At 47.8% G+C, this 16,838-nt stretch overlaps 1 protein-coding gene across 1 annotated transcript in view; it reads right to left on the reverse strand.

Moving 5' to 3' along the window:
* Positions 1 to 4,264: 4,264 nt before the first annotated feature.
* Positions 4,265 to 16,838, reverse strand: part of LOC137542094 (uromodulin-like) — a 71,701-nt gene continuing 59,127 nt past the window's right edge. Inside the window, exons 7-8 of the mRNA XM_068263762.1 lie at positions 6,722 to 6,733; positions 4,265 to 4,422 (exon numbers count right to left, since the gene is read on the reverse strand). Coding sequence (XP_068119863.1) covers positions 4,265 to 4,422; positions 6,722 to 6,733 — 170 coding nt within the window. The remainder of the gene's footprint in view (positions 4,423 to 6,721; positions 6,734 to 16,838) is intronic.

The raw sequence follows: 16,838 nt of genomic DNA on the forward strand, positions 1-16,838 counted from the left end.
CTGAAGGGCTCCAGGGAACCACACATTAGAGGTCCTACACACCCTTCCTTCAGGCTGGATCCAGTGCCAACATAACGGTGCCAACCAACAAGGTTGCGGTCAGTGGGAAATAGTCCAGTGGAGTTGATGGTGGCCAGTCGGTTGGCTCCATTTAGCACCTGGTAGTTATAACAAGGGTCAGCACACTGAGCTGCCCCACTGATCCACAGACAATCTACGTCATTGCTGCAGGGGCTGGTTCCAGATCCACCGCATGGGGCGTTCCTGTTGGCAATACACAAGTAGTTGCCATTCCGGTTGACGCAGGTGTCTGTTGGAGAACACTTGTTCAGTGTAGGGCTGGCACACTCATCAATATCCACGCATTGCTTATTGTCGTTACTCCAGGTGTAGCCATCAGGACAACATGTGTACGTGTCACACAGAGCCATGATTGTGCAGATTACACCATTCCCGACCAATCCAGGCTTGCAGGAACACACCACATAACCAGACTTAACATCACAGTTGATGTTCTCCGCAGAGTTACAATAACTGCATGTTTCAGCATCTGTGGAAAAGAGAAAATGTTAATGTGAAATGATGGACAACTTATGGGTCACTCATCATCTGTACACAGAAGTCTACAGAGTGTGATGCAGATAGCATGGCCTGAGCTGAGATTGGCATGGCCCTACGCTGATCCACAATGACCAGGAATCACCATGGATAGGCAGTTTCTCCTGACCGATGAGATACCATGGTTGTGGATGGGCACTCCATCAAAGTAACCAGGATTTCCTACAGTGCAAGGCTAACCTGCTGCAGTTCTACACTGACCTTGCTAATGCAAAGCAGGAATACTTTACCAAGCTCATTGGAGCACAAGCTTCCAACCCTCGGTGTCTTTTTGCCACTTTCATCTCCCTACTTAAACCCACTCCCCCACCCTCCGTTTCCTCCCTCTCTGCCACAGATTTAGCCACCCACCTCACCAACAAAATTGTCTCCATCCGTCAGGAAATATTCAATCTTCACCTCCCACCCCCTCCCATCCAGCTCCTCCTCCACCCTATCAGCCCCTCTCCTCCTTCACACCTACTACCACTGAGGAAGTCAACCACCTACTGCAGACTTCCCATACCACTACCTCCCCCCTTTACCTCATCTCTTCTGATTCACTCCAGCCTCACTTCACGGATTTGGCCCCAGTCCTCACTGCGCTGTTTAACCTCTCCCTATCCACAGGCACCTTCCCCTCAGACTTCAAGCAGGCCACTGTACTCCCCCTGCTCAAGAAACCCTCCCTCGACCCCTCACTACACTATAACTGCCTCCCTATCTCCCTCCTACCCTTTGCCTCAAAACTCCTTGAGCGTCTGGTTCGCAAATGCCTGACCCAGTACCTCAATTCCAACTCCCTGTTAAACCCACTGCAATCTGGATTTTGGCCTGCCCACTCAACCGAAACTGCTCTCACCAAAGTGGTCAATGACCTTGCCTTAGCTAAAGCTGAAGGTAAATACTCCATTCTCCTCCTCCTTGACCTTTCAGCAGCTTTTGACACAGTATATCAGCCTTTCTCAACCTTTCTACTCAGGAGGAACCCTGAAAAGAACTTTGTGATCTCAAGGAACCCCTGCAAACAATTTTGTGATCTCGAGGAACCCCTGCATTTGTTTTGCAGGAGGCATGGTCTGTAAAAGTCTGTGTGGCTGTTTATTTCACTACCCCCTATTACACTGCCGCTCATTATACTGTCTCCTGACCCCCCAATTTAGTGCTTCTTGTTACAGTACCATCTATTATAGTGTGCTCTATTATACTTCCCCCACGATGGGAAAAATGCCAAGGAACCCCTGCAGAGTCCTCAAGGAACCCTACTCCTCCAGTCCCTCCAGTCCATGGGCATTCACGACCTCACCCTGACCTGGCATTCATCCTACCTCTCCAACCGCTCCTTCACGACCTCCTTCAATGAGTCCTCATCCACCCCCAACCACCTCTCGGTGGGAGTCCCCCAAGGCTCGGTCCTTGGCCCCTTACTATTCTCCCTATATACATCCTCCATTGGCAAGGTTATCTCCATGGGTTTTAACTATCATCTGTATGCAGTTGACACCCAGATCTACCTCCACACCCCTCATATATCCACCACTACCATGGACAAGGTCTCCTCCTGCCTATCAGCCATCTCCTCCTGGATGTCCGCTAGGTTCCTGAAACTAAATCTAGACAAAATGAAATTTATGATCTTCCCACCCCAGCCATCACTGAACTTCCCAGATGTGCATGTCACTGTTAACCTCACTACCATTCGCCCTACCTCTCAAGCCCGCTTTATGGGAGTCACCCTGGACTCCGCACTCTCCTTCACTTCCCACATCCAAAACCTCACAAAGTCCTGTAACTTCTACCTCCATAACATCTGCAAGATTCGCCCTTTCCTGACCTCTGCCACCACCAAACTCCTCATCCATGCCCTCATAATTTACCGCCTTGACTACTGCAATGCCCTTCCTTTGTGGTCTCCCTATGGCCCAAATTGCCCCTCTGCAGTCCATCATGAATGCGGCAGCCAGAATTATCCACTCCTCCCATCGCTCCACCACAGCAGCTCCCCTCTGTTAATCCCTCCACTGGCTTCCTATCCAGTCCAGAATCAGATTCAAGATACTGTGTCTGACCTACAAATCTGTCCACAAAACCTGTCCAACCTACATTTCCGATCTTTCTCAGAGGTACACCTAGCCGCTCACTTCACTCCTCCAATGAACTTCGCCTGACCGTCCCCCGCATCACCCAGTCCCATGCATGCCTCCAGGAGTTCTCAAGAGCTGCTCCAACACTATGGAACTCTCTACCTCCACCCATTAGGGCAACTCTCTCCTTCAACATCTTCAAGAAGGCCCTCAAAACTCACCTTTTCACTCTGGCCTACCCCCCCCCCCCCCCTCACAAGTGCTCTAAACCCACAGCTGAACTCTGGTCCTCTACTTTTCGTGTCCCTACCTCTCCCTCTAAATTGTAAGCCTTTGGGCAGGGTCCCCCTCCTTTTGTGTCCTACCTGATCATGCACCTCCATTACTGTGCACCCATGCTATGCATCTGAGTGAACTCAACTGCCTAATCTCCATGCTTCCATCCAGTACTATGCTCCAGATAGCTTGGCCTGAGCTGGGATTGGCATGATGGTCCTAAGCTGATCTACAATGATCAAGAATCACCATGGATAGGCAGATTCTCTGGACCGATGGGCCACCTAATCACTGACATGGTGAAGGATTCTCCCTACCAGGACTCTTCTTCCCTCTGCTGGTAATATCAGGAACCTGTGCCCTCCTCTATTGGTGGCTATGTTCCAGATAGCAAGGTCTTACATGGAGCGTTGAGTTAAGTGTTGTGCAACCCATTGTGTCATGTGAGTCCTCTTCCCTAAATGGAGGGTTGTGAAGAGCTTGTCCAGAGGACACCCAACAGTGGGAGGAGTCAAAACTTATTAATTGTGTTGGAATTTACAGCTTCATATCTGGAGAACAAATATACAACAATCAGGAAGTAAGCTCCTTTTGGTTGGGTCACCAGATAGATCACCCCCTTCACTTCCATTGACTTTATTTTACTCTTTCTATTTCCTTTACTAAAGATGTTCATCACCACTCCATACATGCAGAAGCCATCTATAGTATTGCCTGCTGGCTCACAGCTTCACCAAAGGTCCACCACTGGGTAGGATTTTACTGTTTCCTTTGGTAAGTAAATAAATACTTTGGGAGCTTTTAATACCATCTGTGTTCCACTGAGGAGATTTTTTCTCACTTCCTGTGCTTGTGACCTACATGGACCTTGGCAACATTTTGGAGAAACCAGTTGGTCTTTGGACAGGAAATATGTGGGCAAAAAGTCTGTAGACAGGAAGTGTGTGGACAGGAAATCTGCAGACAGGAAGTTTGTGGACAGGAACTCTTTGGACAGAAAATATTGCATACAGGAAGTCTGCGGACAGTTACTTTATATAGATAGGAAGTATGTGGACAGGAAATTTGTGGACAGGAAATCTGAAGACATAGGCCTCAATTCATTAAGCTTTATCAAACACTTTCTCGAACGTTTGATAATTTACCTCATGGGTAAAATCTAATTTTGAATTCACTAAGGTGTTATATATTTATTGAACATTTTATTAATAAAACATATGATAAATATTTAACACCTTAGTGAATTCAAAATTAGATTTTATGCATGAGATAAATTATCAAACGTTTGATACATTGTTAGATAAAGCTTAATGAATTGAGGCCAAAGAGTCTGCGGACCTTAAATCTATAGACAGGAAGTCTGTGGACAGGAAGTGTGTGGAAAGGATACCTGTGGACAGGAAGTCTATGGACAGGAAGTCTTTGTTCAGGACGTCTGATAACAGGAAGTCTGTTAACAAGAGGTCTGTGGACAGGAAGATTGTGGGCAGGAAATCAGGAGCAGAAATAACAGCTTGACTGAAGTTCCAACCTTCCCTCAAATTCTCTACAAAAGAAGCCTTACATGTTGCTTCCTCAGCCCCTGCTGGATGGATTTATCCACTTCATATCAAAAGAAAAATGATGGAAAATTCTCCCAGAGGGGACAATATATTACTAATATTATTTTTATTCCTTTTCCTTGTGAACCTGGGTTGAGGTTTTACAAACCCTTCCATGGTAATTACGGGACATTCTTACTTCTGCTGAACAGTAGAGGGAGGATCAGAATGATTAAAGCACAGCTGAGGTGAGAGAGATATGGAGGGTGGCGTATAATTTATAATACAATATACATTACCTGGCTGCCCTGCTGATCCTCTGCCTCTAACATGTTTATCCATAGCCCCTCTACAAGCATGCAGCAGATCAGGTGCTCTGACTGAAGTGTGGCTGCATTAGCTGCCTGCTTGTTTCAGGTGTATGATTCAGACACTACTGCAGCCAGAGAGATCAGCAGGACAGCCAGACAACTGACAGTAACAGGGAATAAATATTGCAGCCTCCAAATCCCTCTGGCTTCAGGTTCCCTTGAGGCTGGTTCACAACAGAAACCAGCATTTTGTGGCTGTGCTATTGTGCGATCATATCACACTGCAATGTCAAAAACAGCCTTGGGAGATGACCGCAGTGATGCACGGTAATCCTACTTCTGGCTGCAAGCCAAGCAGGAAGTATGCCTCCCTTGTGCTCAATTCCTGTGGACAAAGAACAAATTGCACGGAATTGCAATGCGAATTAGACATTTTTTTAAAATATCTGCCACAAACTTACATGACTTCCAGACGCAACACGTCGCTGCGGATGTCGGTTGGTAAAGTGCTGGATTAAAGGATTAGGTCTAAAGCCTGGGTTCTCAATGTGAGGTGCACATACCCGGGGGTACTTCTGATGGGTAGAGATGGCCCGAATAGTTTGCCGTTCACATTTAACGCAAATGTTTTTGTAAAACAAAATTGCGTTTGCACTTTTTACATTAAAGTTACTGGCCGCTGACTTTAGCGGTTAATAGCATAGCCCTCTTATGTGCTAGAAACACCACATTTGCAGGGTATATTAAGGAGATCAGTGGGAACAAGAGGAAAACAATTCAAAAAGTCCTTATAGTTTTTGAGAAAATCAATGTTAAAGTTAGAGGAAAAAAGTAGCAAATTTACTGCGGTAAAATGACAGATAATGTACTACATTTATATAAATGTATTTATTTTTTCTTTTTCTTTTAAAAATGTTGGCAGCTGTTAAAACATTTCCCACACTCAGAACAATAATTTTAAAATCAAATTTCTCAAAAAACGATAAGGTATTTTTCCCACTATCCCGCTTAACATACCCTGCAAATTTGGAGTTTGTAGAACATAAGGGGCCTTTGCTATTAACCGCTAAAGTCGGCGGCCGTTCGCCTGCCATTTAAGTCTATGGAGCCTTCTGTGAACGTCCAGTTCATGAACATTTGCAGGAAATTTGTGTCCACGAACGTAAAGTTCGATGTTTGCTACATCCCTACCGATGTGTCCACGGGGTACTCAGGCTTGATATAGTTCATTAAAGAGAACCTGAGGTGGGTTTTAAGAATGCTAACAGCACACAGAGGCGGGGTCTGCATATGCTGCTCAGCCTCTGTTGCTGTACCAATCCCCCCTAAGCTCCCCCTGTGCTCTGCTATGCCCCTATAAATCACCCAGCCATGCTGTTGACACACAGAGTGTCGCAGCCGGCTGTTTACCTCTGTAAGTGTCAGTCTTGCCGCTCCCCTGCCTCCTCCATAGCTCCGGTCCCCGCCCTCGTTCCTTCCCTCCAATCAGCAAGTTAGGAAGAGCTGATTGGTTATGAGCCAGAGGGTGTGGTCCTTATAAGAGGAGGGGTGGAGCATTGGTCACAGGAAAGTGGTTACAGACAATCTCCCTCTCCCCACTTTATGAGTTTCTAGTCTTTTTGTTTTTGTGGCATTGCAGTTGGAGGGGGAAGGTCTCCGGAGGGGGGTCAGTAAGTGAAGCAGGTGAGTATTTGCCTCGGTGAAGATACCTGCAGTGAATTGATGGTGATCTATGGTGAGACATGTTTATATTGGTGGCTGCGTCTGGGGGCCGGGTTAGGGGCTTATATGGTTCTGAGCCTCTGGATCCCCTAATGAATTATGTTTACTGTATTATTTTAATGAATAAAGAAGGGTAGCTTTGGCCTTCAGTCTAATAAGCAGTCCTGTGCCTTGTCCGTGATGTACTTACACGATGTAAACACTGCAAAACAAGAGAAAAGGAAAATACAATTAGTCTTAATATCACAATAAAGAGTTCCCACCTCTCCCCACACACTTCTCCCTGTTAGTGAACTGGTACATGGATCTTTGGCTGACAGCTACTCAGGGGCGCCTCTAGTCATTTTGTCACTCCAGGCGAGAAAACCTGTGGCGCCTCCAAATCCCCCCCCCCCCCCCCCCCCCCATTAGAAAATAATCTTAATGCAGCAGCATTTCACCCAAAAAGAAATCGTAACACGGCTGCGTTTCACCAGAAATAGGCAGAGACAGAGGGGGACAGACTGAGCCACAGGGAGACAGAAGAAGGCACAAAAGGGGACAGAGGAAGGTGCAGGGGACAGAGGTGGCACATGGGGACTAAAGAGGCACATGGAGATAGATTGATGCACAAAAGGGAGACAGAAGGAGGCACATGAGGACAGAAGGAGGAACAGGGGGCAGAGGTAGCACAAGGGGACATAAGGAGGCACAGGGCACAGAAGGAGGCACAAACGGGCACAGATGGAGGCAGAGGTGGCACAGGGGGACTGAAGGAGGCACATGGAGACATAAGGAGGCACAGAGGGAGACCGGAGGCACAAAGGTAGACAGAAAGACAGACGTGGTCAGGCACAAGGGAATAAAAGAGGCACAAAAGGGACAGAAGGAGGCACAAGGCACAGAGGGACACAGTGGCAGCTGCTGCAACTTACGCCAAGTGGATGCACCAGAAGCAAGTAATAGAACAACGCAGGGTGGGGCTTAGTCAGGGGTTGGTTCTCTGTTCAGGGGTGGGGCTTAATACAGCAACATGGTGCCCCCAGGACCAATGGCACTCCAGGCAATGGCCTGCACTGCCTATGCCTAAAGGCGCCCCAGCAGCTACTAGTGCCTATGCCCCATCTTGTGCCCACACTCCCTGCCCCTCACCCACTGATTGTGATACATGGGCGGGGACCCTCTAATCAATACATCTATTACACAACAGGGCAGAGTATAAGGCTGGAACCACCTCCGTGCAGTATGAAGGTTTCCCTGCGCAGTCTGCTCATAGTATTCATACTCTGCTGACCCTCATACTACACGGATTATCCAATCATTGGCCAATCACAATTGTGTGTGTGTAGCAGGCTGTATCCTATATGTGATACACAGAGGAGAGCAGGGCCGGATTTGTACTTTTTACCACCCAGGGCTGCTATCACAAGCCGCCCCCGACAAACCGCAACCCCCCCTCCCCCACACACACACACTTTTATTGGTCCCAGTAATCAATGTATCTAAAGATGCTTATTAATGATGCAATTTTACTAAATGATCACCCTTCTGATTGATTAGATTGGACAGTGTTCATGGTGGCAATCAACTACAAACGCCCAATTTGTCAATAGTTTTATCAATCTGTTGTGAGGATCGGTTACATCTGAAATGATCAGAATGGTTATCCTTTTTATTCCATTTATGGGCCAAATCTATGCCAACCGCTCTGATGGGTTGGAGCTGGGTGGAGGGCGGAGTTGGACTTGAATGATGATGAGTGACAGCTCAGGTCACAGACAATAAGCTGCCGACGTTTGCTGCCCCTGAGTCCCCAAAGTCCCAGACACTTGCCCGACTGCTGCAGTTCACATGTTGGCAAGTTGACTGCATGAGTGTGCCAGCCACCTGCCAGCCCCTTGTTTCCTGGCTCTCTAGGCCATGGCCTATGTGGCCTTGCCTGATATCCGGCAATGGAGAAGAGACTCCATTCAGTTTACTTTTCTCAGTCGTTTTCTCACAGACCTCATCAAGTGCCTTACAAGGCCGGCACAGATGAGGAGAGTTTATATCGCTTTTTAGCCCCCTTTTCTCAGGTTTCAAGTGCTGGAAAGTGAAGACAAAAAAAGATTCTCCCGGGAGAAAACTCAGAGGAAGGGTAATGAAACAGAGGCCCTGAAGAGATAAATCCTGACACAGATAAGGAGACACTGTAAGGCCTCTTGCACACTGCAAGCAATTCAGATTCCGCTTTTTAATCAGTTTTTACCTCCGATTCAGATTCAGATTTGCAGTGTGCAAGGAGCAAACTGCAAATCTGAATCTGAATCAGAAGTAAAAACAGATTCAAAAGCGGAATCTGAATCTGAATTGCTTGCAGTGTGCAAGAGGCCTAAGGCCGGGGCCACACTTGTCCATGCAGAGATGCACAGAACCATCAGTTCTTAGCCATGGGTGGTTTTTTGCTTTTTTTTTTGCTGCATTTGTGTTTTTCTGTGTGAGTTGTTCATGCGTTTCCATTTTGCATTTTTTAATCTTTATATTCATATGTAACGAGTAAAACAAATCATTTTCAATTTTTTTTACTTATTTGGGCAAAAAAAAACACATCAAAAAAAGCACAAAAAACACATGCCGTTTTTCCCACGATAGGAAAGCCACGCATGCAGAGTGCGCACTGCATGCGGTATAAAGAAAGAATGAACTTGTGTGTTTTAAAAATACATCTAAAAACGTAGTGAAAAACACGTAACAAATGTGTTTCCTGTGTGGCCCACAGAGCGTTTCTGCCTGCTTTTTCAGAAACGCATGCGATTTCAATAAGTGTGCAAAATTTTGGGAAAACTCATAATAAGTTTTGCATGTAAACGTCCTCCATCCATAATTTCACCAAATTTTGCGTACTTTCGTGCTGACTTTGGTGGTACATGCTATCAGCACCAATATGGCTTTTCCTGAAAATACCACAGTGGGAAGCAGCGAAAATGGCACCGAGGAGGCCTTGGACATTGAGTAGAATAAAATGGTATGTTTCTTTCATAGCATTTTTAAACTTACAGATTCTCTTTAAGGGGAATACTGGGAACAAGTCAAAATGCAAAGGAAACCTGTTTTTTAAACTCATTTTTTATAAGTTTAAAAAACCATTTTTCATCAAACACAAAGGTACTATGAGACATCTATGTTATGGGATTGTCCAAATACGGCAAAATGATGGAGTGCTCTTAAATCATACGTTAAACGTCATTATATTCCCGACTTCAGATTGTCTTCCACAATGGCCCTACTCTGAATATTGTGAAGCAAGATCCCCTTAACAAGAAACAAACATGTCACTTAATTATGGAACCACAACACCTGATTACTAATGACTAATAATTGGAAATCATCGGATGATCTGCGCTTTACTGAACTTGCTATCTTTAAAAGGAACATATTAATGAAAGACTTCCTAAAAGCCTCATTCTAACCATTGTCTACTACATATATGTACGGCATATGTTGTAGGATACGCCATTTTAGCCACCTTGTGGTATTTTTGCTGTTTGTTTACCCTCCTTATCCCTCAAGTCCTGAAGCTAGAGGACAGAGAGCTCGTTTTGGTTCATCTTCAGTTAATTTTGTTTAGTCTATTAGTTAAACTACTTTGATCCCCTTTATAGATATGGCTTCTAGTTACAATATTATTATAAGCATCTGTTGTATTATGATGATATGCTATGACAGGAAATTACTCCTTTCAACGTCACCATCTCGTAAACTCAGGGCCGGATTTACAGCTCAGGAGCCTATAGGCACAGAAGTTGTGGCGCCCCTAAACTCCGCCCCTCAGCAAAGGCCCCACCCCAAGTCACGCCCCCTATTTTTATGAAATAAAACCAGACAAGGAAATGCAGCTATTCCCAAAGAAAAATACAGAACAATATGCAAATATTACCAATGATATACAGAATTTACAAAATATAGGACAATATTACCAGCAACAAGCCAAATACAAATCACAAGGAAATAATACGAACAACACAAAAGTTGTATATGGTCTCGCGGGCGGGCCCATGGCTCAGTCATTAGGCCAATCACTACACTGCTACTCAGCGAGTGCAATGATTGGCCTGATGATGGAGCAATGGACTTGTCCATGAGACCATTGGCTAAAGTGATAACATAAATTACTGTACATCATCTTTGGCTGAAGCTACACTCGGGACACAGTGTGGCATGGAGTTGGGGGAATGCGGAAGATTCAGGAAGACAGAGGGGGACACATTGGGACATCGGCGCACAGGGGGTACAGAGTAAGAAACGGGGACAGTATAGGGGGACACCAGGAGGACACGGGGACGGGACAGCACAGCACAGGCATGGGGGACAGCGGATGACACTGGAACAGTACAGGACACAGGTACAGCAGTTAACTTACCCTTGTCGCTGCCTATAGCCAATGTTCTCGACACTCTGTTTCATGTCCCTCCAATACCTCCACCCTCTGGGTTTGAAGAATTGGAAAGATGGAATGTTATGGAAAGCAACGTGGAGCACATTGGCTATAGGTGGTGGCTAGGATAGGTTAACTGCCTCCCTGCCATGGTCCGCACATTGAAATCATACTTTGGAAAAACACCAAAGCTCATCCCCAATTAGAAGATGTCCTTTCTATATAAATAGTATATAATTAATATCAATATAGCTAGAATATAATGCTAGCTATGATAGGAATTACAGGGGTACGCATAGAGGGTGGGCACAAAAGGAATGCACAGAGGGTGGGCATGGAGGTATTGCACAGAGAGTGGGCACAGGCAGAAGATGCCTAGAGAATGGGTAAGAGGGGGAAGCACAAAGGGTGGGTGCAGGGGGGCACACAGGGGGGGCATGGGTGGGGTATGCACAAAGGGTGATCATGTGGGGGAAGCACAGGTGGGCACGGGTGGGAGAAGCATAGAGGGTGGGCAGAAGGGGAATGCACAGAAGGTGGGCACTGGTGGGGTACACACGGAGGGTGGGCATGGGGGGAGCACAGAGGGTTAGCATAGAGAGGGTGCGCATGGGATGGGTACACAGAGGGTGGGCATGAGGGGAAAGGACATAGGGTGGGAATAGAGGGTGCACATGGGCTGGGTACACACATAGGGTGTGCATAGAGAGGGTGAGCATGGCCTTGGTACACACAGAGGGTGGGCATGAGGGGGAAGGACAGAGGATGGGCATAGAGAGGGTGAGCATGGTCTGAGTACACACAGAGGGTGGGCATGAGGGGAAAGGACAGAGGGTGGACATAGAGAGGGTGCGTATGGGCTGGGTACACACAGAGGGTGGGTATAGAGAGGGTGCGCATGGGCTGGGTACACACAGAGGGTGGGTATAGAGAGGGTGCGCATGGGCTGGGTACACACAGAGGGTGGGTATAGAGAGGGTGCGCATGGGCTGGGTACACACAGAGGGTGGGCATAGAGAGGGTGAGCATGGGCTGGGTACACACAGAGGGTGGGCATGAGGGGAAGGGACAGAGGGTGGGCATAGAAAGGGTGAGCATGGGCTGGGTACACACAGAGGGTGGGCATGAGGGGAAGGGACAGAGGGTGGACATAGAGAGGGTGAGCATGGGCTGGGTACACACAGAGGGTGGGCATGAGGGGAAAGGACAGAGGGTGGACATAGAGAGGGTGCGTATGGGCTGGGTACACACAGAGGGTGGGTATAGAGAGGGTGCGCATGGGCTGGGTACACACAGAGGGTGGGTATAGTGAGGGTGCGCATGGGCTGGGTACACACAGAGGGTGGGCATAGAGAGGGTGAGCATGGGCTGGGTACACACAGAGGGTGGGCATGAGGGGAAGGGACAGAGGGTGGGCATAGAAAGGGTGAGCATGGGCTGGGTACACACAGAGGGTGGGCACGAGCAGGGTACACACAGAGGATGCACAGGGTGGGCGCACAAAGGGTGGACTGGGCATGAGGGGGAAGCACAGAGAGGCACAGAGGGTTGTAAAAAGAGTGAGTTAAAACAAAGTGAACAAGCCAGTCAGAGTAGATTACCTTCTGTCACTGACTTTGACTGCCACTGTCCTCCTCTGTATATCCCCATCTTTGAAGCAGGCAGGGCAGGCTGATCTCTGGCTGTTTTTCCTGGTCTTCCGTGTGCTAGCTGACAGCTACCACAAAGCTCTTTTGATCGTCTCTCTGCTGTCCCCCTCCTCCTCCTTCTGTGTGGCTCAAAGTGCTCTGAAGTCCAGACACGCTCCAGTGCTCCTTCACTCTTCTTAAATTTCGCGGTACAGCTATAGCTGTCCATGTGTGACACGGCAGACTCGCAAGTCACCAATACTAGAGGAGGAAACAGGGAGGCGGTGCTCTGCAAATCTTATGCTGTCACACAGCTCTTGCCGGGACTGCTGCAAACTAATCCGCTCCATAGCAATAGCTGCCCGCTTGTCTGCACGCTGAGTATACGGTACAGACAAGTGGGCAGCTATTGCTATGGAGCGGATTGGTTTGCAGCAGTCCCGGCAAAGGCGGCAAGAGCCCAGCCCCATCTCTCCCCCACTGCCATCAGCCTTTCCAAAGCAGCCGCTAGGAGTGGAGAGCCGAGCCAGGAGCAGAGCGGTGAGTGACATCACACTTCCGCTCTGCTCAGAGAAGGGGACAGTCGGGGAATTTCCGCCTCTATCAGATAAGGCGCCTGTAGGCACGTGCCTACAGTGCCTTATGGTAAATCCGGCCCTGCGTAAACTTGATTATGATATCTAAAGGTGTTTGCTATTGCTATATTATATAAGATAGTCCATTTATTTTTACCCCGAGCTCTACCCGTTGTAATTGGTTGGCTTATAGCCTCTGCTCCAATTACTCACATCCGCTGGCTGTCCTAGCTCTGGCCAGCCTCGCAGGGGCATAGCAATACGGGTTGCAGAGGTTGTGACCGCATCGGGTCCCTTGGGCCAGAGGGCCCCTCCCTCAACTGCAGTATTAGCTCTCTATTGGTCCTGTGCTGGTAATTATCACTTCTATAGATGCTTTGAATAGTGGTAATCAGTAACAAGCTGTTCTCCATCCCCTTCTTGCACCTCTGACACTGGGGTTGCCATTGCCAGGTTTTGGTGCACCGTATAAATTGTTATGTATAGAGTGCTAGGGGGGTGGGGGGGCGCAATGTAAAACTTGCATTGAGACCCACAGCTCCTTAGCTACGTCACGGCAGCCTCCCCTAGTAGTTTGAAATTGACTGAATTCAGACTATGGCTGCTAGCAATATGTGAGTATCCCATTATGGTTAAACACCACCACTACCGACTGTCTCCATCTAAGTACTTTTTGTCTTTGATACTATATATTGAAGAAGTGTTCTTTTATATAGACACTAGTGACTTAGCCCGTTTAAAAACGGGCTAGGTCTGTCGGTAATATCGCCATGCACATGCGCACGCCTGTGTGAGCACACGCCGCATGCCCCCGATGTGCGCACACGCACGCCCCTTCCGGCCCCGTCCTCCTCCGGCTCACCACAGTGTCTCTGCATCTTTCCCTGCACATTCACAGTGCAAAAAAGCACTGACAAGGGACGGACACAGGGACATTAGGGTTTTATTAAATAGGATAAATCATTGATGTATTAACTACATTGTCTATACATGTGACGTGTCATATTTCCTGTTTCCATTGTTATGTACTATTGCTATATACTTACAATAAAGATTTCTTGTGGGAAAAAAACAAAAAAAACATTTTTCATTGCATTTTGAACATTGATTTTCTCAAAAACTACAAGGTCTGAAAAATTCTTGGGAACAAGTAAAAACAAAATAATAAAAAACCAAATAGACCTTAATAAAAATGAGTTTAAAAACCATGTTTCCTTAGCATTTTTGACTTGTTCCCAGTATTCCCTTTTGCTATGACCTGCCAAAGTCTGCACAAAATTTCTGCAAAAATTACACGAAAATTTACATGAAATTAGGCATGTTTACACTAAATCAATTAAATGTGCAAACTGTAATTCTCTATAAGCGTAATTGCAAAAATGTAAGCAAATTTTGTGTAATGGTAATTATCTGATTACTATCATCGGTAGTTCTGAGCTGAGTCCCGACTCCTCTCAGTAACGCTTGTAGTCGGGGGTAGTCATGCTCTTAGTTCAGTTACTATCACTCAGGATGCTCGGAAACATTTCCAATTCCTTGGAATTCCTGGTTTCCAATTCTCTGATTTTCCGTTTTTTCCAATTTTCTGATTTCCAATTTCAGTTTTCCAATGTCTGAATGGCAATCAGAAATGTGGAAATTTCAATCCCAAAGAATCTAGATGAGCATCCCTAAATATAACTGGAGGATTAGCGGTAGCTGGACAGAAGCTGGTATAGCTGGGATTCTAAGGCTTAGTTCACACATAAATCTGTACATTTCTGCTCCAGTCCAGTCCTGTCATAGTTACATAGTTATATACGGCAGTTATTTGGGTTGAAAAGAGACATACGTCCATCGAGTTCAACCAGAGAACAAACTACAACACCAGCCTGCTCCCTCACATATCCCTGCTGATCCAGAGGAAGGCACAACACCAGCCTGCTCCCTCACATATCCCTGCTGATCCAGAGGGAGGTACAACACCAGCCTGCTCCCTCACATATCCCTGCTGATCCAGAGGAAGGTACAACACCAGCCTGCTCCCTCACATATCCCTGCTGATCCAGAGGAAGGCACAACACCAGTCTGCACCCTCACATATCCCTGCTGATCCAGAGGAAGGCACAACACCAGTCTGCACCCTCACATATCCCTGCTGATCCAGAGGAAGGTACAACACCAGCCTGCTCCCTCACATATCCCTGCTGATCCAGAGGAAGGCACAACACCAGTCTGCACCCTCACATATCCCTGCTGATCCAGAGGAAGGCACAACACCAGTCTGCACCCTCACATATCCCTGCTGATCCAGAGGAAGGTACTACACCAGCCTGCACCCTCACATGTCCCTGCTGATCCAGAGGAAGCCACAACACCAGCCTGCCCCCTCACATATCCCTGCTGATCCAGAGGAAGGCACAACACCAGCCTGCACCCTCACATATCCCTGCTGATCCAGACGAAGGCACAACACCAGCCTGCACCCTCACATATCCCTGCTGATCCAGAGGAAGGCACAACACCAGCCTGCACCCTCACATATCACTGCTGATCCAGAGGAAGGCACAGCACCAGCCTGCTCCCTCACATATCCCTGCTGATCCAGAGGAAGGCACAACACCAGCCTGCACCCTCACATATCCCTGCTGATCCAGAGGAAGGCACAACACCAGCCTGCTCCCTCACATATCCCTGCTGATCCAGAGGAAGGTACAACACCAGCCTGCTCCCTCACATATCCCTGCTGATCCAGAGGAAGGTACAACACCAGCCTGCACCCTCACATATCCCTGCTGATCCAGAGTAAGGCACAACACCAGCCTGCTCCCTCACATATCCCTGCTGATCCAGAGGAAGGCACAACACCAGCCTGCACCCCCACATATCCCTGCTGATCCAGAGGAAGGCACAACACCAGCCTGCTCCCTCACATATCCCTGCTGATCCAGAGGAAGGCACAACACCAGCCTGCTCCCTCACATATCCCTGCTGATCCAGAGGAAGGCACAACACCAGCCTGCTCCCTCACATATCCCTGCTGATCCAGAGGAAGGCCCAACATCAGCCTGCACCCTCACATATCCCTGCTGATCCAGAGGAAGGCACAACACCAGCCTGCACCCTCACATATCCCTGCTGATCCAGAGGAAGGTACAACACCAGCCTGCACCCTCACATATCCCTGCTGATCCAGAGGAAGGCACAACACCAGCCTGCTCCCTCACATATCCCTGCTGATCCAGAGGAAGGTACAACACCAGCCTCCTCCCTCACATATCCCTGCTGATCCAGAGGAAGGTATAATACCAGCCTGCACCCTCACATATCCCTGCTGATCCAGAGGAAGGCACAACACCAGCCTGCACCCTCACATATCCCTGCTGATCCAGAGGAAGGTAAAACACCAGCCTGCTCCCTCACATATCCCTGCTGATCCAGAGGAAGGCACAACACCAGCCTGCACCCTCACATATCCCTGCTGATCCAGAGGAAGGCACAACACCAGCCTGCTCCCTCACATATCCCTGCTGATCCAGAGGAAGGTACAACACCAGCCTGCTCCCTCACAAATCCCTGCTGATCCAGAGGAAGGTACAACACCAGCCTGCACCCTCACATATCCCTGCTGATCCAGAGGAAGGTACAACACCAGCCTGCACCCTCACATATCCCTGCTGATCCATAGGAAGGCACAACACCAGCCTGCTCCCTCACATATCCCTGCTGATC

Source organism: Hyperolius riggenbachi, chromosome 2 (genome assembly GCF_040937935.1).
Source record: "Hyperolius riggenbachi isolate aHypRig1 chromosome 2, aHypRig1.pri, whole genome shotgun sequence".
Lineage (NCBI taxonomy): Eukaryota > Metazoa > Chordata > Amphibia > Anura > Hyperoliidae > Hyperolius > Hyperolius riggenbachi.